Below are 27,791 nucleotides of genomic sequence, written 5' to 3'. Positions count from 1 at the left end.
CTTTAAATTTACGTTGTTACTGTACCACATTTGCCATGATTTTTACCACATTTCCTGGCCTTCATGACCAATGGCATAATTTATTGTTTAAAATGTATAGATTCTTTGTATAGCCTGTTTATTGTTATTATACAAAGATAAGAAATCCCCTTGTCCCCTTGGTGGTTTCTGGTTTCAGATAAGCCATGTGTAAATGTGAGTGGGCATTTTTTTTTCCTAGCTTCAACATTAATCTATGAATCACTCAATACTAATAAAAGGGGGATTCCATGATTTTTTATTTTGCAGCGTTTAAGTTATTAATGACAAGGCATAATACTGTAATATAATACTGCTTTTATTACCTCGGTGCACCAATTTGTCTTGTTTTCATGCAGGGAACCCACACCCGGAAGTATTGTACTGCAAGCCTAGAAGCCAGGGACAATATGTCATAAGTCACATGGTTTCCTGGGGGCGTGGCTATGCTGCAGTAGGTGGGCAGTTAGCAGGGTTGAAGGGAGTTACTGAAGTAATACTAACCACCCACTGTACCATAACCAAGTCCCCTAGAGGCCATGTGACTTATGGTCTTTAACTCTATATTTAAAACATCACGGTCGTTAAAAATAGCTCCTGACATTGCTCAAAGAGAAATATACGGATCTCTTCCCCGACTTATAATTCACAAGCACAGCGCGTCTTAGCAGTAAGATTGGGTGCGATCAACAACTTTTGGCATGTCCAAATGATATGTCAAAAATAGTTTTTTACGACAGTAACGCTTTAAAGTATAACATATTTTAAATGGCCACTATCACTGTTGTCAAAACTTTTGGCCAGAGAATGAGCTAGGAGAAGCTTTACTTCCTGGCTCCCAGTGATCTTTGTCTTGCTTCCCTATAGACTTAGAATGGAGCAGAGAGCCAAAGATCGCTGAGAGCTAGGAAGTAAAGCAAGCTACCGCTCACTTCTCCCCACTCTCTCTTCTTATTGGTGGAGGTCTTTGTATTTACATCACCTTGTACACTAAGTTAGTGAACATGTTACTGAATAAATAACACAACAGTTTGCCTTGATTTACAGGCAATCCAAAAACTATGGTGAGAAACATGACTTGTGTTTGGCACTATAAGGAATATGTAATTTGCACGTGGAAACCCGGAGAAGTTGCCTCACCCAGTGTTAATTATACTTTGCATTACTGGTATGTAATTAATGAGATAATAAATAAAAGATAGTTAAAACAAGGCAGAAGGGTCTGGTTTTCTGATTTGTAGTGAATAAGGCGAGATAAATGACCGGCCTGTATGGATAAGTTCACACTGAGGAATTGGCGAGAAATTATTTTGGTCAGGAAAATTTGCTGTTTGGAGTGGAATTGGCACAGAATAGGTGCGGAATTTGAAGAGGAATTTGATACTGATTTTTTAAAGAGGAAATCTGGAGGAGGATCAGTACCCTCCAATGGGCTGGCTCTCAGTTCTCCTTTAAAAATCCTGCACGGTTCCCCCAGCTGCATTCTTTCCAGTCTATTTTCCAGTTCATCTGGGATGCGAAGCAACACCGCCTCCCTATGTCATTGATGCTGGACAGTAGATCTTTTGGGGGGGCTGGGTGTCCTGGACGTGACTAAGTATTACTGGGTGGCACATCTTCGCCACCTGGCGGCTTGGTCTACTTACCATGCCTACAGTAAATGGATGAAGTTGGAAAAATTGTGGCTGGCCCATATTCATCCTTACTCTCTCCTGTGGACAGTTCCGCTTCCCTCCCCTTACTGTCCCCTTTTAGGCCCAATGTTGTTTTTCCCGCTATGTATGTACCTATTGCTTCCGGCATTTTGGACTTCTCTCCTCTTTCTCTCCTTTACAATCCTTTCTATACCATCCTGATTTCCATTCTGATTTTTCTTCCGGTATGGTTCGGGAAGGGGGCTCTAGAGGTATTTTCTGCTGGGCTGTTGTGGTTGACCTCCCATACTCGCTCGTTTCCCTCCTTTGGCTAATTGGCTACTCGCTGGGATCTCCCTGCCTCTGAGGAAACCCATTATACACAGCTGCATCATTACTTCTTTAGACAGAGCTTGCTGACCGTCTCCCTACCTACAGGTTTTGAGAGGTTGTGTAGGGGTGGTCTTCAGATGAGGGGACTGCTCTCTAGTATATACCCTTCTTTTTTTTTTTGTCTCCCCCAGATGCCCCCCTCTCATTGCTATATGAGCCGCTGGAAAGAGGCACTCAACACTACTATTACTTTCCCTCAATGGCGGTTAATATGGGAGTGGGCTTCCAAGGCTTCTCACTGTACAGCATACAAAGAGATGCAATTTAAGATGCTCATGGGATGGTATCATACACCAGCTTTACTCAACAGGCTGAATCCTGCTATTCCTACACAAGGCTGGTGATGTTGGGTGGGTTTGGGTACTGTCTTCCACATATTTTGGTCTTGTCCATTGATAGTTCCTTATTGGACCCAGGTGCAGAAGTTAGTCCAAACAGTTTTGGGAGTTATGGTCCCCTCTGACCCTTTGGTCTTCCTTCTGCACCTGTCTTCTAAGGTCTTGACCGTTAAAGCTCTATTTACATATTGTCCTAGCGGCTAAAGCCCTCATTGCCAAGCATTGGAAGCGAACCTTACCCCTGTCAGAGGACGACCTTTTAGCTAGGATATGTGAGATTCGCTCCCTTGAGTTTCTTATTGCCTCTTCGAATAAACACCATTCTGACATTTCTATCTATATGGGACCCATGGGATAGATTTACAGACAGACCCCGTGAGCTCTCTCCTTTCTTCTCCTCCTCGTCTGGACCCCCCCCCCCCTTTCTCTTCTCTCTTCCTTCTCTCTTACCTAATGTCATCTCCATTCAGTCACTCTCTCTCTGTGTTGTTGGTCGGTCCCTCTGTGCTCCCCACCCCCTCCTGTTTTTCCACTAATTGTGTTGTGAATTGGAATAACTCCTACCCATCTTAGTTTTACTTGCTTTAATGTGATTTGCTTCATTGATATTTTTTGCTTGCTTAAGACCATTTGTTCTTTACTGATTTCAGGGATTTTCAGTCCCTCATCAGCTGTTGGATTATGTTTTCCTTTTCCTATTGTAAAACCTTAATAAAAATTTACAGTAAAAAAAAAATAAAAAATAAAAAATGATGCACAATACCACATCACATTTGCTCCAAACTAATTTCCATAGGGGAAAAAAAAAGTCTCATTGACTTCAGTGGGCTCTTCTGGCAGAACATAATTTTGTGTTGGAATTTCACCTACAGAAATTCCTCAGTGTGAACACAGTGGCGAAAAGGCCATTAACATCACAAAAATTTTTATTCAAGGCAGAATTGGGGTTGGATTACAAGGGTAAATTTTTTGTCTATTTTACAGTGCGTACATACCCTTTTGACTAAAGATATAAAAGGCACTATACCTATTTATAAATGAAAAAATAATTTCTATTGTGATTATAAATCTTTTTATTTTTATTTAATTTTTTATTATGCACTAATCCCAGTTTGTCTGACTGCAGTCACCAATTGATTTTCTGAAAAAGGTGGGAGAGTAGGAAAAAGAGACCAGGGGGTGCTCCCTTGTAATGTAGATCAACTTGGTGTAAGCCCTCCACTTCACCTAGGTGATATACTGACCTTTTTGGTGGTGACAGATTGTTCCACGGTCCTTCTGGATCGTGGTTGTCAGAGTGTCATGGGGTGGAACTGTTGATGGATGTAGAGCTGCTGCACTCCCAACCGGTACTGGACTCCCGTAGGGAGACAAGTAATAGTGGTGCAAGTGGAAGTGGAAAAAATACAGTTTTTTTGGAGGCGCTGCTCGCAGGTGGTCAGGAAACGACAGACTCAAGCCGACACAGTACAATAAGTATTTTATTTTGCAAAGAACCGACAACGCGTTTTGGCATATACAGAATGCCTTCCTCAGGTCCAATTAGACAGTACTAGAGAAACAAATATAAAACTTAGTCAAATGGCAGATAAAATCACAAGTGGACATGGAATAGCACACTGTTGCATGCAAGTTCTCCGACAAATGGTGGTAAGGAGTGATCATAACTTGTTTGGCAAATATATATTCAGTATTCATTAAGACAGGTCTACAATACTTTTTCATAGGAGATAGATGCGTCAAAGATAAGACACGTAAATAGAACACAGATATGAGTAGTTGTAGGTGCGTTTACATATCCACTAGTAGGAGATACAAATAAATGTAAAGTAATAAGATGTGGTATAATATAACTTGACAAAATAGTTAGGAGGGATAAGATGTATAAAACGATGTATATTGAAAAATGCAAAAGAGACATGACCTAAAAAAAAATATATATAGTGCACAGACAACGTGCATTCACACACAAAGATACAAATACATCTGTTAATGTATAGGCAATACATATACACATAAGAAGATAAAGGTAAGTTCCATGGTATGTAGGTAGCACAAATTCATGTTACTACTTAGGGCTGTTAGCATGTGTGATTACAATTTTGATATCTTGATTCCGTGGGTATTTCTATGTTCAAAGTTTAAGCGTGCAAAAAGCATTTTGGACTTACCACGTTGGTATAGTGGGAGTGTGCTGGGGAAAAGGAGGGGAACAGATAAGGATATGCCAGATGGTAATGCTGGGGGTTAGGTAAGTGGTGTGGACAAATACCTGGTGGGGAACCTGTGTGATCGCGGTGCTGGCGTGGACTGAATGAGCGTGCCAGGAGCTCGCGCATTATGAAGGGAGACCCAGCACGTCACTTCTGACCAGCACCAATGTTGCTATGGAGCCGCGAACGCTGAGATGTCAGCGGTGCGCGGCTCTCATGGATCTAGCGATTGCTTAGTACAATGCTATGGGATGATTGTCAGTTAGAATGTAGTGAAAGAAAGGGGTTAATTGCAGTTGGGAATGAATAATAGGAGGTGTAAGCGGTGTGCTATGAGTCCATGGGGGATGACAGATTGGGGGAGTAGTGAAATACTGATGTGCTGGTGTGAGTAGAAGCATGTGGTGATTTTATAGGGGATATGGATGGTATGATAAGATTGTGATGGTGATGGAAATGTATATAATTGGGGACAGAATAGAGGAATATGATATAGTATTGTGGATATGGGTGGTGTAAAGGGAGGGGTATTGGGATTATGATGGTGGTGGGTGTCAAGAGAAAAAAGTGTCAAAAAAATTTGAAAAGATAAATAAAATTATATATATAAAAAAAAAAAAAAAAAATATATATATATATATATATATATATATATATATATATATTAAAACAAAATAAATAAATATATAAAAAAAAAAAAGTAAAGAAAATTTTTATTGTGACGAGGAAGGCAGATGTGAAATGCCAACCACAGTTTTAAAGTTCGATACATTCATTTAGTCCTTGTGGATGCAAACAGTGCATTTTATAAATCCAAAATGCTTCACTTCTGTTTAAAGTTTGAATTCTGTGGAATCTGTTCAATTGGTGTGATTTTGATAACAGAGAAGTCCTTATTGTGTTGCTCAGTCAGATGGCGGGAAACACTCTGCTTCAGATAACCTTTTGTACAGTTGCAGCGGTGACCATTAAGGCGTTTTCGCAGTGGCGGTGTTGTTCTCCCAATAAACTGTATCCCGCAGGTGCAATCTGAGGTAAATGACAAAGGGGGAACTGCAGTCCAAATGGGTCTTGATGTATTATGCAATTGCCATGTCCCTAAGAGCCGTGCACCGCTGACATCTCAGCGTTCGCGGCTCCATAGCAACACTGGTGCTGGCCAGAAGTGACATGCCGGGATTCCCTGCATAATGTGCGTGCTCCCATCACGCTCATTCAGTCCACGCCGGCCCCTCGATCACACAGGATCCCCACCAGGTATTTGTCCACACCACTTACCAACCCCCAGCACTACCATCTGGCATATCCTTATATGTTCCCCTCCTTTTCCCCAGCACCCCCCCCCCCCCCCCCACTATACCAACAACGAAGAGTGGCAAGTCCAAAGTGCTTTATGCACACTTAACAAACTTTGAACATAGAAATACCCACGCAATCAAGATAACAAATTGTAATCATACATGCTAACAGCCCTAAGAAGTAACATGAATTTGTGCTACCTACATACCATGGAACTTACCTTTATCTTATGTGCATATGTATTGCCTATAAATTAATAGATGTATTTGTATCTTTTTATGTGCATGCATGTTGTCTGTGCACAAAAAATATATATAAATATATATTTAGCTCATGTCTCTTATGCATTTTTTTTATATACATCGTTTTATACATCATCTTATCCCTTCTAACTATCTTGTCATACTATACTATACCACATCATATTACATGATATATATTTGTATCTCCTACTAGTGGATATGTAAACGCACCTACAACTACTCATATCTGTGTTCTATTTACGTGTTTTATCTTGACGCATCTATCTCCTATGAAAAAGTATTGTGGACCTGTCTTAATGAATACTGAATATATATGCGCCAAACAAGTTATGATTACTCCTTACCACCATTTGTCGGAGAACTTGTATGCAACAGTGTGCTATTCCATGTCCACTTGTGATTGTATCTGCCATTTGAAAGTTTTATATTTATTTGTTTCTGTAGTACTGTCTCATTGGACCTGAGGAAGGCATTCTGTATATGCCGAAACGCGTTGTCTGTTCTTTGCAAAATAAAATATTTATTGTCCTGTGCCGGCTTGAGTCTGTCGTTTCCTGACCACCTGCGAGCAGCGCCTCCAAAACCATAGTTTTTCCACTTGCACCAATTGATTTTCTTGTTCTTCTGGCCATGGTTTTGGATTTATGTAAATGCTATTTTCTCTACTAATTTTTTTTCAATAAAATAGATAAATAAGGGAAAAAGGCTCTAAATTACAACATTACTTTTGTCTAGCCATGACTAAATAGTTATGAATCATACTTCCTCTTTGACCGTCAATTGGGATGGGGTAATGCTGTTAAAATAGTTAAAGTGTAATTCTCAGCCTGGGATCCCAGGCATTAGGTTTTTGAGCCAAAAGAGGAAATCAAAGATAATGGCCATGCTAAAAGTTGTTGTTTTGCAACATCTGGGGGTCCACAGATTGGAGACCACTGCACTATGCCATTATCTTTTGGATTTCTCTTTTGGCCCAAAAACCTAATGCAAGGCTGCAAATTACACTTTTGACACAGATTTCACTAAATGTATTGTGAGGGATGAACCCAATAGAGGGTCCACGATCAGAATTCATAGCTCAGAAAGATTGGGTGTTATGTCACACAGAACAAGGTTACTCTAGTCCCCCATCTGGATGGCTGCTTCATTATCTGCTCCTATTCCAGATCCTCCTATAACATGTCTCACATTGCTTCCACTGCCATGTCTGAACCTGTTAAGGCTTTGTCTGTGACCCCAAGTCATGGACAGCCAGTGTACCATTTAGTTTGCAAATAAACGTAGGTAAGTCAAAAGCACGGAGCACTCACCCAGATTGCTATGCAAACTTCTTTATTCGTTCGGCAGAACAGAAACTGGATACAGTGCAGGGAGGCAGGTGGTGAGACGCAGGTGTATCAAGTGGCGACAGATAAAGAAGTTTGCATTGCAATCTGGGTGAGTGCTCCGTGCTTTTGACTTACCTACGTTTATTTGCATCTATGAACATTACGTGTTAGCACCTAGACCCAGGCTACTCACTTCAAAGGGAACCGTACTCAGCTGGAGTTTGTCACGATTTGTCCACATATCCACTAGGTAGTGCCCGGTCCTTCATTGCTGGATTCTACCACTTAGTTTGGTTGTGGTTTAGTCTTCATATTTTCCTTGTTACGCCCACTTCAGTTTAGTGTTAGTCCCTTTTTTAGCTCTTTTTTTCTAAGTTGGATATGGATATTTTGACAATATTCTCAAGGATCTTTTAGGAGAACAGTACACTGTTACTTTTAAGCATGCTGACATCTGAGCTGTCCTGAGACACAGTACTGCCTGGGATGAACAAATGTCTCACCCACAAGGGTAAGCTCACCATGCAGGGCTGGTGCAAGGAATTTTTCCACCCTAGGCAAAAGCTAATTTTGCCACCCCCTTGACTCCACCCCTGCCCCCCCATTGGCCTGCCCCACCTTACTACTGGGGTTACACGATGTAACAAGCCCCCTCCTCATGTAATTAGCTTACTACTGGGGTGAAACACTGAAACACACTTCTTCCTCATGCTGCTGGCTGAGCGAGTGGTTTGGATGCTGGTTGTTTAACCAGCGCTCTAGGTGGCTGCCTATTTTGCCTATAGGAAGAGCTGGCCCTGCTTTTAATTTACCCAAGATGCCCCTCATCTTCTTACCATGCCTGTAGACATTAGGTGTTCAAGGAGCTATATAAACCCCTGAGATTAGATTACTAGGTCCCTTATCACATATATCCTTAACCCTTAGGGTCTATTCACATGTACAGTATTCTGCGCAGATTTGATGCACAGGATTTGAAGCTGTGTTTAGTCATTCAGTTTACATCTGCAGCAGAAAATCCTGTGCATCAAATCTGCGCAGAATACTGTACGTGTGAGTAGACTATTAATGAGATGATGGATGAAGAGAATATCATGAAGGGTACAGTGTCCTTCTCGACCACCTATCCATTTTCTCACATTTTTAAAGTTTCTGAAGAAATTTACCAACTCTATTTTTCATGGAATCTGTCATCACCTATAAGCGCACTGTTGTCAGAAAACCCTTATACACCATGTGTACGTGCATGATGATTGTGTAGACCACAACACTTAGAGTATGATAAATCTATTTCTGTTTATATTTAACAATCTAATGTAACATGTTCAAACCTTTCTATGCAGGCTCAAGGAAGAAAATACTTGTCCTCCAGTTGGAAACGAGGAGCCAACACCGTAAGTAAGATGGGAAATGTAATCTCCTCAATTATATTAACTCTTTCACATGTTGCTACTGTTGAAATGTATTTACCATAGAATAATATGTCAAAGAGAAGATGTTGATTTGACTACTTAGCCCAGAATTACAACTTCTGCTGAATCTTTTCCAACATCACTTGGCTGGAATATCCTTTATAATTTCTAAGGGATTTGTCAAATTGAAAGTGAAAGAATGTTATATTGGCTTGGATTTACTATGCTGCAGAAGCCAGACAGCCATCACACCAGTGAGTGGGGTCAATAGGAAGGTCAATAAGTTTAATGTTGCTGCTGACTAATAGAACTTTGTTGGTTAGCTGTTTGGTATAGTCAATGAACACACTGGGTAACTTATGGATTTGGCTTAGGGCTAAACTGGAAGCCTGGACTGTCCATTCTTTACCTATACCCCCTGTAACGAGTAAGACATTTGTCAGGAACTGTGGTCAGAGAATGGTGGAAGGATTTAAGAAGTTCAGCCATAAATGGAGATAAGACAAAGTTCGGAACATGCAGCACACAAGAAAACAGGGTCAGGATAATAGGCTGAGTTGTAATAGAAAATTGCCGGATAAAAATGTATGCCAGCTCAGACTGGAACCAATACCAGAGTACGCAGACCTTGTGCTGAAACCTAATAAACCCAATAGGCTGACTGGGGCTTATAGGTTCATGCCAGTGACAGATGTTGGAATTCTTTTCTCACAGTATGAGGGCTTCCTTAGGAACATCCCATACTCCATGGGTTGGTGCAGTAAAGGAGGTTGCACAGTTGGTGTTTGAATTCTCCCAGGGACATTTTCGATAAAGTATCTAGCTGGATGTTATGTGGGATGCCCTTGGTGTTGAATGCAGACAACAAACCAGAAACGTTATGAAGTGAACTTTAAACCGCTTTTATGAAGAAAGCACTGACCAGTTATACGGGCACCGTCTATTAGAAACTCAGTGATTTTGGTTGGAGCAAGGGGAGTCAACCTTGAGGTAATAAAGCAGAGTTTGGGGTCCCAGAAACTCATTAACTCCACTCTAGCCATGTAAAGTTACTAGTCCCAGATTCTCTCTACCAAGAGGGCTGGCTCCCAGTAGATTCCCAAAAGAAGAGTCTTTTATATACATTTGTCTCTGAACTGCAGTCCCCACTCCAGCATGCAAGTCCTCTGTTAATATGTAGCTTGGGTAGCTATGTTGCTCCTAGACCCTGCCTAAAGCATTTAAGTGTCCTATTTTTGCCATGGGACAGGTGTCCAACTTCTACTGACAGACTTGCTCTGAAGAAATAATTCTTTCCCCACACTCTCTTCTCCTCAGATTGGGACTTAGAGGGATTTCCAGGATATAAAGACTCCAAAGGAGCTGTTAGAGCCCAAAGTGATCCGGGGGTAAAAAGGAGGGAGATTTATACTAGACTGGATGGAATTCCTCTCTCTTCCCCACTCTAGAATGTTCCTTTTGCAAAGTGTAAGAACCTATGTAAAGTGCATTGACTAACCTCTTAATCACAGCAAACAGAGGTGAAACAGTATAGCAGCAGTATAAACTATGATGAGTTACTGCAGCGTAAGACAGTTACTGTATATGCAATGCATAATTAAAAAAAAAGTATAAATTAGTTAAATCTAAATTATAATTTTGTTTAACATATTCATTTTCTGGATTTTAGGTTTTATGATTTATTAGATCAAGGGGAACTGTGCCGAAATTATACCTATCACAATGGAATACCAGTTGGATGCCAGTTTAAATTAGAGAAGAATTTTAATGATTTTTACCGTCTGGTAGCAGTGGTAACAGACAGAACACAAAACAGTAAAGCCTACATATACTTCGTCTGTGTCAATAACATAGGTGAGTTTTACTGCTGATACAAAATAGAAACAAGTAGCACCAAACCAAGTTAATATTGTACATGTACCAGGGTGCCTATGGATTAAGCCAACACAGATAATGTGCAGAGAGATTAAAGGAAAGCTGTCAGAATAGTCACCCTCACAAACCAGTGGTACTGTGGAAAAATGGTGCTTACAGTTCTTTCTGAATATGCAAATTAGCAGTAAGGGCACTTCGGGCACTGTGACGTCAGCGCTGTTTCATCGGCTCTCGGCCCGGCTAATCACTATTCACTGCCTCCCTCCGCCTCTCTCCCTTCTCCCCGCTCTGTAATCACATTTACTGCGCATGTGCAGCCTCCTGGCTACACCCGGAAGCGGGTGAGGCTGCTTCCTGGTGTAGTCAGGAAGCTGCGCATGCATAGTAAATGCGATTACAGAGAAGGGAGGAGGGGAAGAGGCAGAGGGAGGCAGTGAATAATGATTAGCCGGGCTGAGAGCCAATGAAACAGCGCTGACGTCACAGTGCCCGAAGGCTAAATCGTAACCCCGCCCGTGCCACTTATTGCTAATTTGCATATTAAAAAAGAAGGAGATATCAGACGAATGGAGCAACGGATCCAGACAATTTAAGCATAGGTTTTTGTTTTTTTTTGTTTTTTTTTTTCAGCGTCACCAGCACTACCAGGCAGTACCACTGGTTTGTGGCAATATTTTATATAGTGGTATTATTAGTGATACTGGTCTTTGTATAGTGACTGTGGCTATAATATGTGACTAATGCTGTTGTTGCAATATTTCAGAATTTGTGACCCCACTTTACATTTTGTCTTTTAATATTTTATTTTTCTTTACAAAAAGTAGGTGTAGTTTTCAATTTTTTCACAACTTGATTGATTTATGAAATTATTCACAGTTTTGCGAATTTGCAGGCTGGGATTTTTCTCTTTTTTTAGTAGGAAGAGTTAAAAACCTTGTCACATTTCCGATGCGCCAACGTTTATCAGACATGTGAAAATACATTGCTATATATAAGTGATAAATGGGGGAAAAAAAGGAATATTAGTAAAAAAAAAAAAAAAAAACCTCTGTGTTAACAATATGTATATATTTTTTTAAATAATATATATATTTTTTTGTTTATCTTTTAGCAAAGTTGAAACCTCCAGTCATCAATAAGATAGAGAGGACTTTGAGTAACAGTGTGCTAGTGAGTTGGAATGTATCCAATACACCTGAGGATTCAATATATGAAGTACAACTCAACAAAGAATCTTATGAGGTATGAAATTATTTTAGACTTTTGACACAAAGTGCTTTTAAAGTGTTATCTTCTGAAAATGCTATTATTTTTCCTTTATCCACATTCAGTTAGACAATTTGCATGATAATAATAAATCACATCATTAACATTATTCTCTTATTTGCCTGCCCCCCCCCCCAAAAAAAATAAAATAATTAAAAATGAATTTTCCCTCTTTGATCAGCAATTCATATAGCCAATAGATATTTATATAACTGAACTCCCACTTTATTCTCCCTCCTTTTCAAGATACATTTTCCTAAGTTTTATAGTCCCTCTTTATTACCTCAAGCCATTCATGTATATTTGGAGGAGCCAGAAATCCCCTTTTTAATGATCCAAATTGATTGCAGAACAATCATTTTGCAATCTCTTATTTTTGCCCCGTGTCATCCCACAATATCCCTACCAGGGGAGAAGGGGAGATTTTGACTTTCAGCCATTTCCCTATTTCAGAATAAACTTCAGTCCAGAATTCCTGAATATTATCACAAGCCCATAACATAAGAAAAAACCCTGCCTATTCTCTCCCGCATTTCGGGCAACTATTATCTTGTCTTTTTATCTATTTTATACAAACAGAGCAGGGTGCGATACAATCTATTGACAATATTAAACTGCATAATTTTATGATTGTTATTTGGGGAAAACCTTTGTGTTTTCTCTCCCACCAGGAGGGGACATTCGCCTGTGCAGCTGGTCCAGCTGCACAGGGGCCCAGCATGTGAGGGGGCCCACCCTCCTTTGAAAGGGCGACGGGCCCCATCACACGACACACGTGAGCAGTGGCGCTGCGCCGCTGCTGCTCACTGTTCTAAAGCAATATTTAATAATTCCCACCAGGCGGAAGCGTCGGCATCATGCGCTGAACACTTCCGCCAGAGAGGATCCTGCGTCCAGGCGGGGAAGCGCCCACGTCACTGCAGCGATGATGTGGGACGCTTCCCGGCAGCCTGCGTACAGAACAACGACCAGGTGAGGGTGGGGAGCAGGGATTTTTAATGCAAAGGGGCAGCAGCGGAGAGGGGTATTGAATAGAAGCGGAGGAAGGGGGAAGCAGTGGCGGGGGGGGATGAATAGAAGAAGGAGCAGGGGGGTTAATGGAAGCAGTGGCAGGGGGGAATGAATGGAAGAAGGAGCAGGGGGGTGTTGAATGTACGCAGGGGCAGAAACGGGGGAATTTGGAAGCAGGGGGAGGATGAATGGAAGCCGGGGCAGGGGGGTGGTTAATGTTAGCAGGGTTGGTTAAGGTTAATGGAACCAGGGGCAGCATGGTTAAGGTTATTGGAAGCAGAGGCACGACGAGGCGGTGAATGGAAGAAGCAGCAGTGGGGGATTAATGGAAGCAGGGGGGGTGAATGGAGGGTTAATGGAAGCAAGGGGGGTTAATAGAAGCAGGGGCAGGAGGGGTGAATGGAAGAAGGAGCAGGGGAGTTAATGGTAGTGGGGGGGGGGTTAATGGGAGCAGGGGGGTTCCTGAATAATTGACGTATGAGTGCACAGGGGCCCTCTGCTATCTGTGTCTGCCCCTGTCTCCCACTTTTTATAGTCTATCTGTCCCAAATCTTCTTGCCATGACCGGGTGTTTCCATGTGTCAGGCCCTGGCTCGAGGTTTTAAGTACTTCATACATATATATATGAGCCAAAGTCTTTTTATTTATCCTACCTTCTATCAATTTCCTCAAAAACTTAGGTGGGGGACAAATTACGAATCCTTTTTCTACTGTTACTTTTCATCCTAATATTCCATGATCCCTCACCTATTCCCCTTCTAACTTTATTTTTCTTTAATTTTCTTCCCACTCTATAAATTTCCCTTTTTGCCAAACATCTTTTATCATCATACATCCCATACAACCCAGGGTGATGACTCTCCCTCTGCTCCACCACTTATACATTCCTCCTGATTTTGCTCTGTATGAACACCCTTCCTCTGATTACGGCTTCTCCCTGTAACAGCCAACACTGGAAAGGCAAGAAACTTATCCATCCTGCCTGAATTTTTTGTTTTTCTCTTTAGATGGACTCACTGATTTTCCGCTTTTTGGAGGCACATTATCAATTACTAGAGCAGTTCAGTTGACTCACTTAGCAACAAAATTCACCCCTTAATCAACTCGGTAATGCATTCAATTAAAGCACCAGGTATTTCTTAGTGGAACAAGACAAGGCAGACTGGATTCGTTCACTCAGTAAACTCCAAAGTTTTGGGTAGATTTTTGCATTAGTACTTAAAGTGCCACACTCAGCAGATCAGACAGTACATTGAGCAATAGCGTCAGACAATTGTTAGTAGAGCAAGCAGGGCAGACTAAGTTCTCTCAGTAAAGCATCAAAACTTTTTGTACCAATTTTTACAACAGCTCTTCATGCCTTATTAGATGAATCAAGCTGTTTATTCAACAGAAGTGACAGACATTTATTATTAGGGCAAGCAAGGCAAACTGGGTTAGTTCACTCAATAAGCTCTGAAGAGATTATGCAACATTCAGTAAGGGCACCAGACAGTTCTTAGTATAGCATTCAGGGCAAACAAGATTAACCCACAATAGTACTTCAAATGTCTCATTAAGTGGGTCCAACAACACATTCAACAAGAGCGCCAGCCAGTCTAAGTTAGAGCAAGCAGGGTGGATGAGATTAATGCACTGATTAGCCCTGATTTACTAAGAATGGAGTGTTTATCTTGGAGTGATTTTAGGTTTACTCCAAGAATTTTTTTCCCTGATTTACTAATCTGTTGCCCGCCTCTATTTTTTTTTTCTGTTGCGGGGGGCCCCAGCACTTGGATCCCCTGCGATCTAAAACTTATCCCCTATCCTTCAGATAGGGGATATGTTTTTTTTTCATGATACGTGTCTTTTAAGTAAGTCAAGGAGTACATTCAACCAAAGCACCGGATAATTCTAAATAGAGCAAAAAGAGCCTATTAAATCAAGTCACTCAGTAAGCTCCTAAACTTTTAAGCCAATCTTTTCAATAGGGCTTCCTGCACCACATTAAACAAGTCAAGCAGTACATTTAGCAAGGACACCAGGCAATTCTTAGGTGAATTAATATATAATGAAACCATATCACTCATCTGATGCTCTGTTTCTGATTTCGCTGGGCTGGTGACGGGCTGCCGGTGCTGACATCTGCCTCCTCACTCCACTGCCCAGGCTCCAATCCTCCTTGCTGCCGGCACTCTATTTCCCTGGGGCCTCAGGTTCATACAGCGCTGGCGGGATGCGGCGATGTGAGGGGTAGGAGCTATCTCAGCGTCCCATTATTATTAGATCAGCCGGGGATCTAACTCCCAGCACCCCAGACACTTGCATACAAATAAAGCGTGTGTCATCTACAGCACGCTCTCACTAAGGATAGGGGACAAGATCATTTTCCATGTTCTTGTCACCATTTTTCCAGTTGTCCTTCCTTGGACTATCTTGTTAGGTAGTAACCACTGCATATTAGGAACATGCTCTGACCCAGTCTTCTAAACATTTGTAATTTGTCTCTTTGCGCATTTTTCATTGTTATCTTTACACAGTTTTTGCTTTTCCAAAACATCATTAAGAACTAACCGTTCATTATTTTCTAACACAGGCCATCCCTTGATGGGTGCCGTCATCCTCATGAGATCATGTAAATCACTTACAGTTATGTCTGCTCAGTGTATCTCCACTTTTATCAAAACTAGCCAATGAAGGCAGATTTGATAAATTACACTGTTCAGTGGATATTTATTATATGCAAAAGAACATTCACAATCATTCCTTATATTTGTATATACATGTTCTAATACTCTACCTAACCGTAATACTCTTCTGTTTTAGGTCTTTACAGATCAGAGTAAACAGATTCCTAATGCTCTTCCTGATGTTGCTTACACAGTAAAAGTTCGGGTGAGGTTACATCAAAATGCAGTCAGTTTACCTGGCCCACAAAATGAGAATTTCCTCTGGAGTGAATGGAGTGAAGAAAGGACATTGCAGGGTACAGAAAATATTCAAGTAGCTTTAATTTAATACTAAATTGGGTTAACTATTTTTCAAATTTATCAGATGAAGTGTACTTTATTATTCTGTGATGTTTGGAAAGATTTGAGGAAAAGCAGCAGAGAGACTCTGTATTGGGCCTTGTTAACAAGTCCAGTATCAGTGCAGTTTTTAAATTTATTTTTGTAAGAATAATTGTAAGAAAAATTTCAACCTTGATTACATTTCTGGACTGGCTTCACTTGGGGAAAAAAGAATCTAAGGCTTCACTATGTGAATGTAACCTCATGAACCCCCACCCCCAAATTGCTTTATGCAAAATGATGATATATGTGTGTATAATATATATCGCTGTGGGAACTTCAGCACAGGACGGCTTCTAGTTTGGTTCAAAGTATCCACCAGTATGCCACACTGGATCCACATAAAACTTCCTCCACTAGGAAACTGCACCCAATACGAACTCCAAGTATTGTGCAAGCTACAAGGTCTTTATTTGCATCAAAGCATAAAGTGCAACATTTCGGCTAGCAAGCCTTTTTAAAGCATAGTACAAACATTCAAATGTCCATCTTAAATAGGTAACAGGGTGACATGATTGGTGGATATACATGCAATCAATGTAGTAATCATTAGTAAGCCAACCTCCTAAATCTCATTGGTTGGAAAAGTAACCAAGCTGATGGTTTGTAACTCACTGCTGATGCTGCGATCTCCGAGGGGTGCACGCTCCTGGACTGTGTTTGTAAACACGGTCACTGCGGCTGCATGGCACCTCCCTATGTGATCGCATGCATCTGGCTGTTAGTAAACCTTACAGAGTATAACTACATACGCGCAGCAATGATATGCGCTGCACGTCCCGTTCACTGCCTGGTCTCATAGTGAAAGGATCTCCTCCACATGCGCGCTAGTATTGCGTATCACACAGCTGACCTGATCAGGATACTAGGGAGCGGCTGTTGTAAGTCATCAGCCGAGACCTGTATAGACTGTCAGGAAGTAAAAAACAGATCCAATGACCGCAATAATGTGAACAGGTATCAAACCATTAAAAACAAGACAAAAGTAAAAAGATTTGATGACAATATTCTTGCATATAGTGATCTTCTCCGGAGTCCCCCGTCTTGTATACATCCCAGTGATATTCAAGTGGTGTACATAATATGAAAATAAATAAAAACATAATTAAAATCAACACCTCGCGTCATTCATGGAATATATACCTAATGTAATCAATGTATTCTGAACTAAAAGAGGCAAAGAAGATTAAGGAGAAAAAGAAGGAAAAAATAAGATTTTTCTCCTTAATCTTCTTTGCCTCTTTTAGTTCAGAATACATTGATTACATTAGGTATATATTCCATGAACTAGAGCTTTCTAAAGCTGCACTTTATGTACACCACTTGAATATCCCTGGGATGTATACAAGACGGGGGACTCGGGGGAATATTTTCATCAACTCTTTTTTTTTTTTTTTCTTTTGTCTTGTTTTTTATTGTTTGATACCTGTTCACATTATTGCGGTCATTGGATCTGTTTTTTACTTCCTGACAGTCTATACAGGTCTCAGCTGATGATTTACAACATCCGCTCCCTAGTATCCTGATCGGGTCAGCTGTGTGATGCGCGATAGTGGCGTGCATGTGGAGGAGATCCTTTCTCTAGGAGACCAGGCAGTGAACGGGACCCGCAGCGCATATCATTGCTGCGCATATGTAGTTATACTACGTAAGGTTTACTAACAGCCGGATGCATGCAACACATAGGGAGGTGCTACGCAGCCGCAGTGACAGTGTTTACAAACACAGTCCAGGAGAGTGGACCCCTCGGAGATCGCAGCATCAGCAGTGAGTTACAAACCATCAGATATATTTAATGATGACATGGAGTCCCCCCATGGTATCATCCTGTTTTATTGTACACTTCACATGAGGGATCTTTGAGATCTGACATTTGTTTATATGTATGACAGCTGTCATCGCACATGGTCACTTTTCCAACCAATGACATTTAGGAGGTTGGCTTACTAATGATTGCTACATTGATTGCATTTGTATCTCCACCAATCATGTCACCCTGTTACCTATTTAAGATGGACATTTGAATGTTTGTACTATGCTTGAAAAAGGCTTGCTAGCCGAAATGTTGCACTCTATGCTTTGATGCAAATAAAGACCTTGTAGCTTGCACAATACCTGGACTTCGTGTTTGGTGCAGTTTCCTAGTGGAGGAAGTGTGTGTGTGTGTATATATATATATATATATGCGCATTGCAATGTTGTGCAGTAGCTTGTACCATGCAGGCCTCTGAGTAATGGATGTCAGGACAGCTGCCACCATCTTTTGTCCCACAATAGTTACACCTTTGGCCATAGCACACAATCAAGATTGCAAGTAAGTTAGAGTTTTTGTTTATAGAACTTTGGTTCAAATAAAAATCCAATATTAGTCATGATAAGTAAAACTCTAGAAATTAAAGGGGTATTCCAGGCAAAACCTTTTTTTATATATATATATATAAACTGGCTCCGGAAAGTTAAACAGATTTGTAAATTACTTCTATTAAAAAATCTTAATCCTTCAAATAGTTATTAGCTTCTGAAGTTTTCTGTCTAACTGCTCAATAATGATGTCACGTCCTGGGAGCTGTGCATGATGGGAGAATATCCCCATAGGAACTGCTCAGCTCCCGGGATGTGAGTCATCAGAGAGCAGTTAGACAGAAAACAACAACTCACCTTCAGAAGCTAATAACTATTGCAAGGATTAAGATTTTTTAATCAAAGTAATTTACAAATCTGTTTAACTTTCCGGAGCCAGTTGATATGTAAAAAAGTTTTGGCCTGGAATACACCTTTAAACTACATATTGCAATAGCCTTTTTCTAGCTTGTTTGATGTGTCAGTCCTCTTGGACCTTTTGGAGTATGGGTTTGTAGTGAAGGACTCGAAGTGTCTTTTCTAAGTGCCACCCATAATCCCGTACCTCCAGTGCTGTTGGAATAATTTGAAAGGGTTCCTTGCAGCAAAACATTTCTAATTTAAGCCTTCGCTTAGACTGAAATGATCGTCCATACAATTTTCCCTGGAAACTGCCATTAGGTATCAAAGAGCTCTGCTGGGCACTGTGCCACTTTGTCTCTCTTCTAAGATCTAAATACACTGAAGGCGGTTCCTAGAGAGAAGGATAGCACCCATACATGGCCCATCAAAGAGAGATATAAGATACTAATAATAGCCAAAGGACTACAATGTTCAGAAGATTGTTCTAGTGATCGGTAAGGTTTCAGAATTCAGATCCCATTTATTTGACACTCCGCATGTATATTTTACAAAAATGTTCTTCTTTCTTTGACACTGGTGAAGACATGATGAGTATTAACCATACCCCATCATTATATAAAGAGCGCTCAATAACGTGTAAACCATGGTGTGCCATGTTAACGGGCACTTTGTGTAAGTTGCCCTTGTGTTTAAAATGTCACTATTGCACGTGCATTATTAGTATATGGATCATATTAGTATAAGGTAAGGCTAGTGCTTGAATCATGATATTCTAGCTTTTCAAGCATCATCACCAATGTGTGGCACGATTTACAAACGTGGCATCACATGTATATACAGTATTTTTTTTTTTTTTTTCTAGTGCATTATCTAGCTTTTTATAGAGTGTCCGTTTGGTTCCAAACAAAAAAGCCCTTTGCACAACTGACTCCTCCTGGTCCTGACCTATCCGATTCACTTGAATGGGATCTATCAGGCTATCTGGTATTAGAGAGGAGTTGAGCGGAGAGAAAAAATAGGCAGTTTGAACCTAGCCTTATATGTGGGGGCACCAGAAATTACATTATCCTGATACAGTGGTCCCTCAAGTTCCAATATTAATCGGTTCCAGGACGACCATTGTATGTTGAAACCATTGTATGTTACTTAGTTAGTACGGTCGAAAAAAGACATATGTCCATCAGTTATGTTGAGACCATAACTCAATGGAAACCTGGTAATTGGTTCTAAAGCCACCAAAATGTCATCCAAAAATAGGAAAGAGTGATGATTAAAGAGAAATAAGTAGATAACTAATATAGATAAATCAAGTCCTTACATATAAAAATAAGAAAGATCTGCTGGGAGCTGTAATCACTGTCTATATAGAGGACAGGAGCTTCTTCAGGGTCCTGTACAGTACACGCAATGTCCTAAAAAAGTAACATGGAGCTGCCTTACCTGGTGTCCAAAGGAGCAGCTATCCCTGGCACAGGCAAATAGTACAGAACATGTAATACCTCCCTGTACTGTAGGAGGTGCTACCAGTCACTTTATACACTTCAGTAATACAGGGGTTTTACCAGTAAATGCCCATTCTAATTGGTCGGTTCTTGCAGCCATTTACATGTTTTCCAGATCTGGACTGTCCATAGCATTGTATGTTGAGTCTGGTGTCAAGTTTACAATGGTCCAGAAAAGACCATTGTATACTGAAACTATTGTATGTTGAGGCCATTGTTAGTTGAGGGATCACTGTATTTGGTAAGCATGCACTAGTTTGACTATGTTTTTATATTTTGTTTTGATATGTGTGCCCATTGTATGTAATATATATAGATATATATATATATATATATATATATATGGCTAATTCATTAGCCGGCATTTGTGGGAGGGGCGGGGATTCCCTATAAGAACCGGCCCCGGTTGCATGTAATGTAGGGACATGCGTCCCATGTTGTGTTTTTCAGGCGCTCACGTTTTCGGTGTGCGCTCCCATGCTCTGCGAACCAGCTCCGGCAGGGCACAGCGAGTCAGCTCCGGCAGCCAAACCCATGACAGGGACATGCCGGCAGTCGCATGGGGATGCTGCGAGACTTTGCTCCCCCACGAGCCGGTGGTGTCTGGGGGCGCGGAGATTAATTTTCCACGTCAGCACTCACTTGCTCACATGCCAGCTCGCTCTCTGACTGTTCTGCTCTGCTCATTACTGTAAGGGGTTAATTAGATGCTAGCATGCTCTCTGACTGCTTCACTCTGCACAGTACAGTAGGGGTTAATTATATGCAAACACGCTCTCTGACTACTCCCCTCTGCATATTACTGTAAGGGGTTAATTAGATGCCAGCACGCTCTCTGACTGCTTCGCTCTGCACTTTACTGTAAGGGGTTAATTATATGCCACGCTCTCTGACTGCCCCGCTCTGCACATTACTGTAAGGGGCCAATTATATGCCAGCACGCTCTGACTGCTTCGCTCTGTACATTACTGTAAGGGGTTAATTAGATGCCAGCACGCTCTGTCTGCTCCGCTCTGCACATTACAGTAAGGGGTTAATTATATTCCAGCACGCTCTCTGACTGCTCCACTCTGTACATTACAGTAGGGGTTAATTATATGCCAGCACGCTTTGACTGCTCCGCCCTGCGTATTACTGTAAGGGGTTAATTATATGTCTGCACGTTCTCGGACCGCTCCACTCCGCATATTACAGTGGGAGTTAATTATGCCAGCATGCTTTGACTGCTCCGCCCTGCGTATTACTGTTAGGGGTTAATTATATGTCAGCACGTTCTCAGACTGCTCCACTACGCATATTACAGTGGGAGTTAATTATGCCAGCACACTCTGACTGCTCCACTCTGCATATTCAGTAGTGGTTAATCATATGACAGCACGCTCTTTGACTGCTCCACTCTGCTTTTACAGTAGTGGTTATTTATATGCCAGCACGCTCTCTGACTGTTCCACTCTGCATATTACAGTAGGGGTTAATTATATGCTGGTACGCTATCTGGTCGTTCCGCTATGCACGTTACACTTAGGGGTTAATTATATGCCGTCACGCTTCCTGGCTGCTCCGCTCTGCTCATACTCATTGCAGGGGCTTTGTTACGTACATGCAGCGCATGCATGGCTACTGTATGAAAGTTTTGTGATATGTGTTTTCTTTACAGGTATAAATAGAAATAAGAATTAAAAGATTAAGGGGAGGGTTTTCTTCTAGGTATCAGATAATCAAGCTTATATATATATTTAAAAAAAAAATGGTGTCTAAGTGAAATGTAGATAAATTATTTTCTTTAGGTGCTGCAGTCCCCATTTAGGCTTTTAACTGATCCTCCGTGACAAACACTTCGTCAGCGAGGTTGGTACATGGTAGTTGAAGGGTCACTCAAGGGTACGTGTATATTGTCCTCACACTCGCAGGGTTTATACTGTACTCACGCTCGTGGGATTTGTACTGTTCTCTCGCTCGCAAGATTTATACGGCACACACGTTCATAGGTTTGCAGCATACATGCTCATAGGATTTATATTGTACATACGCTCAGAGGGTTTATACTGTACACTCGCTGGTAGTATTTATACTGTACACATGCTTGTAGGATTTATAATTGTACATACGCTCAGGGTTCATACGGTACACTCGCTGGTAGTATGCATACTTCACACACGCTCATAGGGTTTATACAGTATACAGTCACGCTCATAGGAGTCATACAGTATACTCGCTCCTAAGGATTATGCGGTACACACGCTCGCAGGTTTATACTGTACATGCGCTCAGAGGATTTATGCTGTACACTCGCTGGTAGTATTTATACTGCACACACGCTTGTAGGTTTCATGTCGTACATACGCCTGTTGGAAGTATACTGTACATAACACTCTTCATACACACGCTCATAGATTCATGTTGTACTTATGCTTGTAATTTATTCATGCTGGTATTAATTGCAGTATACCGTTCTTATACTTGTGTTATATGTTACATCGGCTTGTTAGTTTGATACTCTGCATAAGTGTTTATTGCCATGGTAGTATTTTCTGTGGGCGTTTATTCATATAGATCATTTGTATATACGCGCACACAGTTCATTTGGTCTATACACTCAGAGTTTTATGCCAATGTCAGTTTATTTAGTTCTCACACTTTATAGTGTTTACAGTGCACTTTTGTAAATTCATTGTAGCGTCCGCACTGCATATAGTTGCATAGCATTGGGGCTCATGCGTTCCTCACTTAATTAGTATTTAAACAGCTGTTGCAGTCGGGGTATCATACCTACCATGTCAGCAGGGGGTGGTACTCAGTAGTTTTCTGAAACGTACTCAGAGTTACAGCCTTACGACCCATAGGTGGTTTATACCTTTTATACCTGCCACGCCTGCAGGGAGATACATGGTGTAGTTGCTGTTATTGATGCGTTTTCAGAACAATATCACGACACATTGGCGATGTGTACCCATTATTCCTGCCATGTCTGCAGGGGGGTACATTGCATAATTGTTGTTACTGACACGCATTCAGAACAACAATATCACGACACATAGGCAGTGTATACCCATTATTCCTGCCATATCCGCAATAAAAAAAATATATAAAAAAAAGAAAAAGGGAAGAAATTTGCTTCAGATCAGTGCTTTCTAGTTTTTGTACAGTAGGACAGACATCGTATGTATAAATTCATGTGTTGTATCATACATCAGTGCTTTTTGCAATTATATAGTTGTGCTGGGCTTATGTGTGGAAAAGTTGCTCTGTGCATCTGCTCATATAGTTTGTTCAGTGCATATGCTCGCTTGTACAGTTTATTCTAGCCATACGTTCAGTTTGTTCGATGCACACGCTTAGTGTTTTGTACATATGCCTATATAGTTTGTCTGTGTATACGGTTGTGGGTTGTTTGTGCATGCGGTCGTGGTGTTAGTGAGGAACGTATGGCCTTGATGGTCATGCCGGGCCCTCGTCCTTACTGTCATGGTCTGCATATGGGTCAAGGAGTCATGCTAGACATACATTTAGATCGTTCATTTTCGGTACACATTCATAGGTTCATTAGGCACACACGCTTCATGATTTCTTACTGTGCTATGTTATGGTGTTTAGACCATACACCCATGTCTTTGACACTGCGCAGGTTTTTATGGCATTGGGCGAATCTGTGCACGGATAATCCGGTGGGTCACCATTTTTGTAAATATTGTGTTGTGCATATGTGAATAGCTGGGGTTCGGTCTATTACGTGCCAAATCACCAGGTCTAGCATGGTTATGACTTGTTTCAGCTTTAAGTTTGGCTAAACCAGTCACGTTTACAGGTCAGCCGGGATACAACCTGACACGACTTCAGGTTGGCGGCAGTGTCATCATACGTTGTGTTATTCAGCTGTTGGGCTATGCACAGGGATTTAGCTTTACTTTTCCATTGTGAATTGACACGTCTATAGGCCAATCATGGTTACAACCTGTCTTGACTTAGCACAGAAGAAAAGAAATAGACGGCACTCACCGCTCTTCAGGTAATCTTTATTTCTTCATAACCGGAGCCGCAGGCTGGTGGAACTCAGTGGTCGGCAGGGGGCGTGTATGTGGGACTTTTTGTGCGTGACGCACTTCCTCAGCCAACGCTGACATCGTCCTCCCTGTCGGCCTTCTTATACAGCAACAGGTGAGTTGTCATAGCAACATATCAAAACAACTAGATAAAATCAATACTAAATGTGAAGTGGATTAAAAACACAAAAGTAATAGCATTGATCTACAGGAACGGACTCAGGTGATAACGGTCGTTAAGACCCAAAGGACCGAGGGAGCCCGACTGGAGGATCCAGCGGGCTTCCCTCTGTAGAAGGAAATTATGTCTATCTCCCCATATTTAGGTGTATTAACCCTCTCCAGGCCATCGAATTGTACACCATTTCAGGTTGATCCATTGCTGGCCTGGAGAGGGTTAATACAGTGGCCCCTCAACATACGATGGTAATTCGTTCCAAACAAGCCATCGTTTGTCGAATCCATCGTATGTTGAGGGATTCGTGCAAAGTAAAGTATAGGAAGCTGTACTCACCTGTCCCTGCCACTCGAGATGGTGTCCCCGCCGCTCCCGATGGTGATCCCGGGCCTCCGCTGGGCTCTCCGCTGTCTTCTCCGGTCCTCTTCTGTCTTCTCCGGTCCTCTTCTGTCTTCCGCAAGGCCTCACTGGGCCTGCGTAGCGACGTCATTACGCCGCTGCGTACGCCATTCCTATTGGATGGCGTGCGCAGCAGCGTATTGACGTCATCGGAGAGGGCCGAGAAGACACCGGAAGACCAGCGCTGGACCTGGGGGGCACCCCGGAGCATCGTGGAGGGGTAAGTAATACTTACCGCACCACACGGGGAACATTAAGCTGCTATCCGGCAGCAGCTTAAGCATTTGGCGCTGCCGGATAGCACTTAATGCGATGGCCCCGACATAAAAAAGCATCGCATGTCGATGCTGACATCGACATGCGATGGCCTCTGAGAGGCCATCGTATGTCGATTTCATCATATGTCGGGGCCATCGTAGGTCGGGGGGTCACCTAAATATGGGGGAGATAGACATAATCTCCTTCTACAGAGGGAAGCCCGCTGGATCCTCCAGTCGGGCGCCCTCAGTCCTTTGGGTCTTAACGACCGTTATGACCTGAGTCCGTTCCTGTAGATCAATGCTATTACTTTTGTGTTTTTAATCCACTTCACATTTAGTATTGATTTTATCTAGTTGTTTTGATATGTTGCTATGACAACTCACCTGTTGCTGTATAAGAAGGCCGACAGGGAGGACGATGTCAGCGTTGGCTGAGGAAGTGCGTTACGCACGAAACGTCCCACATACACGCCCCCAGCCGACCGCTGAGTTCCACCTGCCTGCGGCTCCAGTTATGAAGAAATAAAGATTCCCTGAAGAGCGGTGAGTGCCGTCTATTTCTTTTCTTCTGTGCATTGTGATCACGTCCGTGGTTGACTGAGCACCACCTCAAGGTATTGGGAGTCTGGAGGGTCCCGCAATTAGGAGTCTATTGGACACTAGTGACTGTCAGCCCGCATAGCAGTGCCGGCTCCACTTCTGGGTTTCTGTCTCGACTTAGGTTTACGTCAATACTAGTAGTCATACATGTTGGTCGAAGCTTTTAATTTGGCTAGACCAGTCACGTCTACAGGTCAGTCTGGATGCAACCACGTGACACGACTTCAGGTTGGCGATAACGTCTTTGTATACGTTGTGTTCAGCAGTTGGGTTAGGCCACAGGAATAGTTTATATATTCATTGTTAATAGGTCTGTCATGGTTACAACCTGTTTTGGTTCAGGTTGACGATCATACTATTAGTTACAGATTTGGTCGAACCTTTCATTTATTTTGGCCTGTCATGTTTACAGGTCGGTACAGTTACAACCTGACACGACTTCAAGTTGGCGTCACGTTCTGGGTGGTTGGGTTTGTTCGTCTCGGCTTAGATTGATGATGATAGTAATCACATGTTGTCTGAGTTTCATTGTCACGTTTGCTGCATAAATGGTTTCATAGCCGGACACATCCACCTGTTGGTTATAGTGATAACCTCACACAGGTTTAGGTTGGCGATTAGGTAGCCATTTGTATACACATTGTTGGCACTTTAAGGTGTGCATACAGGCATAGGGTTGTTCACCGAGTCTTTCCATGTTTACAGCTCACAGTGAGCTTCCAACACGCAGCCTGGAATGCTTATAAGATATTTTACATTAGAGACCCAGGGGATGTCTCACACGCCATTTTATTCCTATTTGCATTCATCGGGTTTTGCCACTCTTCTTTACATCTACCATAATACTATCAAAGTGTATCTGTCAGGTATCCAGCTTTATATCACGTTGTCTTGCTCTGACAGGGCGTCATTGTTTGCGTCCCATGCCATCGAATCTGCTCTGAAGTGTGCGCAGAGGGAGGTTCGCAAGCCCTGGCAGCTGGCTTAGTTAGCTGGTTAGCTGGTGCTTTAGGTGATTCCCCATTAGGACATCAGGACAGCTTAACATTAGTAGCCACGCTGTTCTTGAGTTGTCGGGGTTTCCTAAGGTTCAGGAGATTTACATGTAGGTGCATGGCCATAGTTACATTAATTTCGTTAGGATGCAGGTTTTATGCATGGAAATTGTATAGCAGAAGAATGTCATTGTCCGGTCAGGTTGTCATCATACGGCATTTCCCAAGTCCCATGAGTGATGCTCAGCTCGAGTTGGCTATATTTTGCTTCCGCATGTTTAGGATCCATCGGGATCAGCCGCCGCTATTCTTTAGGGGGCGGTACTCACTACTACATTGTTTGGCAAACATGTACGTATTCTTGTCAAATCCTTTTGTAGTGATTCGTCCATTGTATCCAGTCATTCTCTAAGCATTGGGGCTGCTGCACCAACATCACATCATGGTGGCCAGCATACGTGGTTAAGTAATCGGGATGCTGGGAGTTCAGTGCTACGTTCACTATACCCCTATTCATAGTCAGTGTTGCGAGATGCATTTCAGTCTTTGGTCACGTGATCGTTACGCATATTGATAGCGCTTTGTTCTCATTATGAGTTTTGCCCTCTATTTTTCAGGTGTACTCCTACGCGGCAGTATATGGCATAACTCTACCTATATAGGTTACAGGATTTAGTAGGGAATAGGAGTTTAGTAAGAGGTTCAGTTAGGTAGGCTTGCTATACGATTGAACACCGACCACAAGTATTAAGGCTAATTCATTAGCCTGCATTTGTGGGAGGGGCGGGGATTCCCTATAGGAACCCGCGGCCTTACCTGTTCCTGATGCCGCAGGTTCGTCACGTCCCACCCAACCCTCCCTCAATATAATTTTTCACTCCATGACTATCATTATACATCACGGTATGCCCTCTATTTTTCAGGTGTACTCCTACGCGGCAGTATATGGCATAACTCTAACTGCCTAGATAGGTTACAGGATGTAGTAGGGAATAGGAGTTTAGTAAGAGGTTC

The 27,791-nt window shown here is 42.0% G+C and overlaps 1 protein-coding gene across 2 annotated transcripts in view; it reads left to right on the top strand.

The window, feature by feature from the left end:
• The window catches only part of LOC130291029 (interleukin-13 receptor subunit alpha-1-like), a 113,003-nt gene that overhangs the window by 72,019 nt on the left and 13,193 nt on the right, over positions 1-27,791 (top strand). For both annotated transcript variants that reach the window (XM_056539364.1, XM_056539362.1), the window contains exons 4-8: positions 1,066-1,186; positions 8,830-8,880; positions 10,568-10,752; positions 11,885-12,015; positions 15,856-16,015. In XM_056539364.1, the coding sequence (XP_056395339.1) occupies positions 1,066-1,186; positions 8,830-8,880; positions 10,568-10,752; positions 11,885-12,015; positions 15,856-16,015 (648 nt within the window). The remainder of the gene's footprint in view (positions 1-1,065; positions 1,187-8,829; positions 8,881-10,567; positions 10,753-11,884; positions 12,016-15,855; positions 16,016-27,791) is intronic.

This window comes from Hyla sarda, chromosome 9, assembly GCF_029499605.1.
Source record: "Hyla sarda isolate aHylSar1 chromosome 9, aHylSar1.hap1, whole genome shotgun sequence".
Classification (NCBI taxonomy): Eukaryota; Metazoa; Chordata; class Amphibia; order Anura; family Hylidae; genus Hyla; species Hyla sarda.
This window is presented reverse-complemented; position numbering and strand designations above follow the sequence as displayed.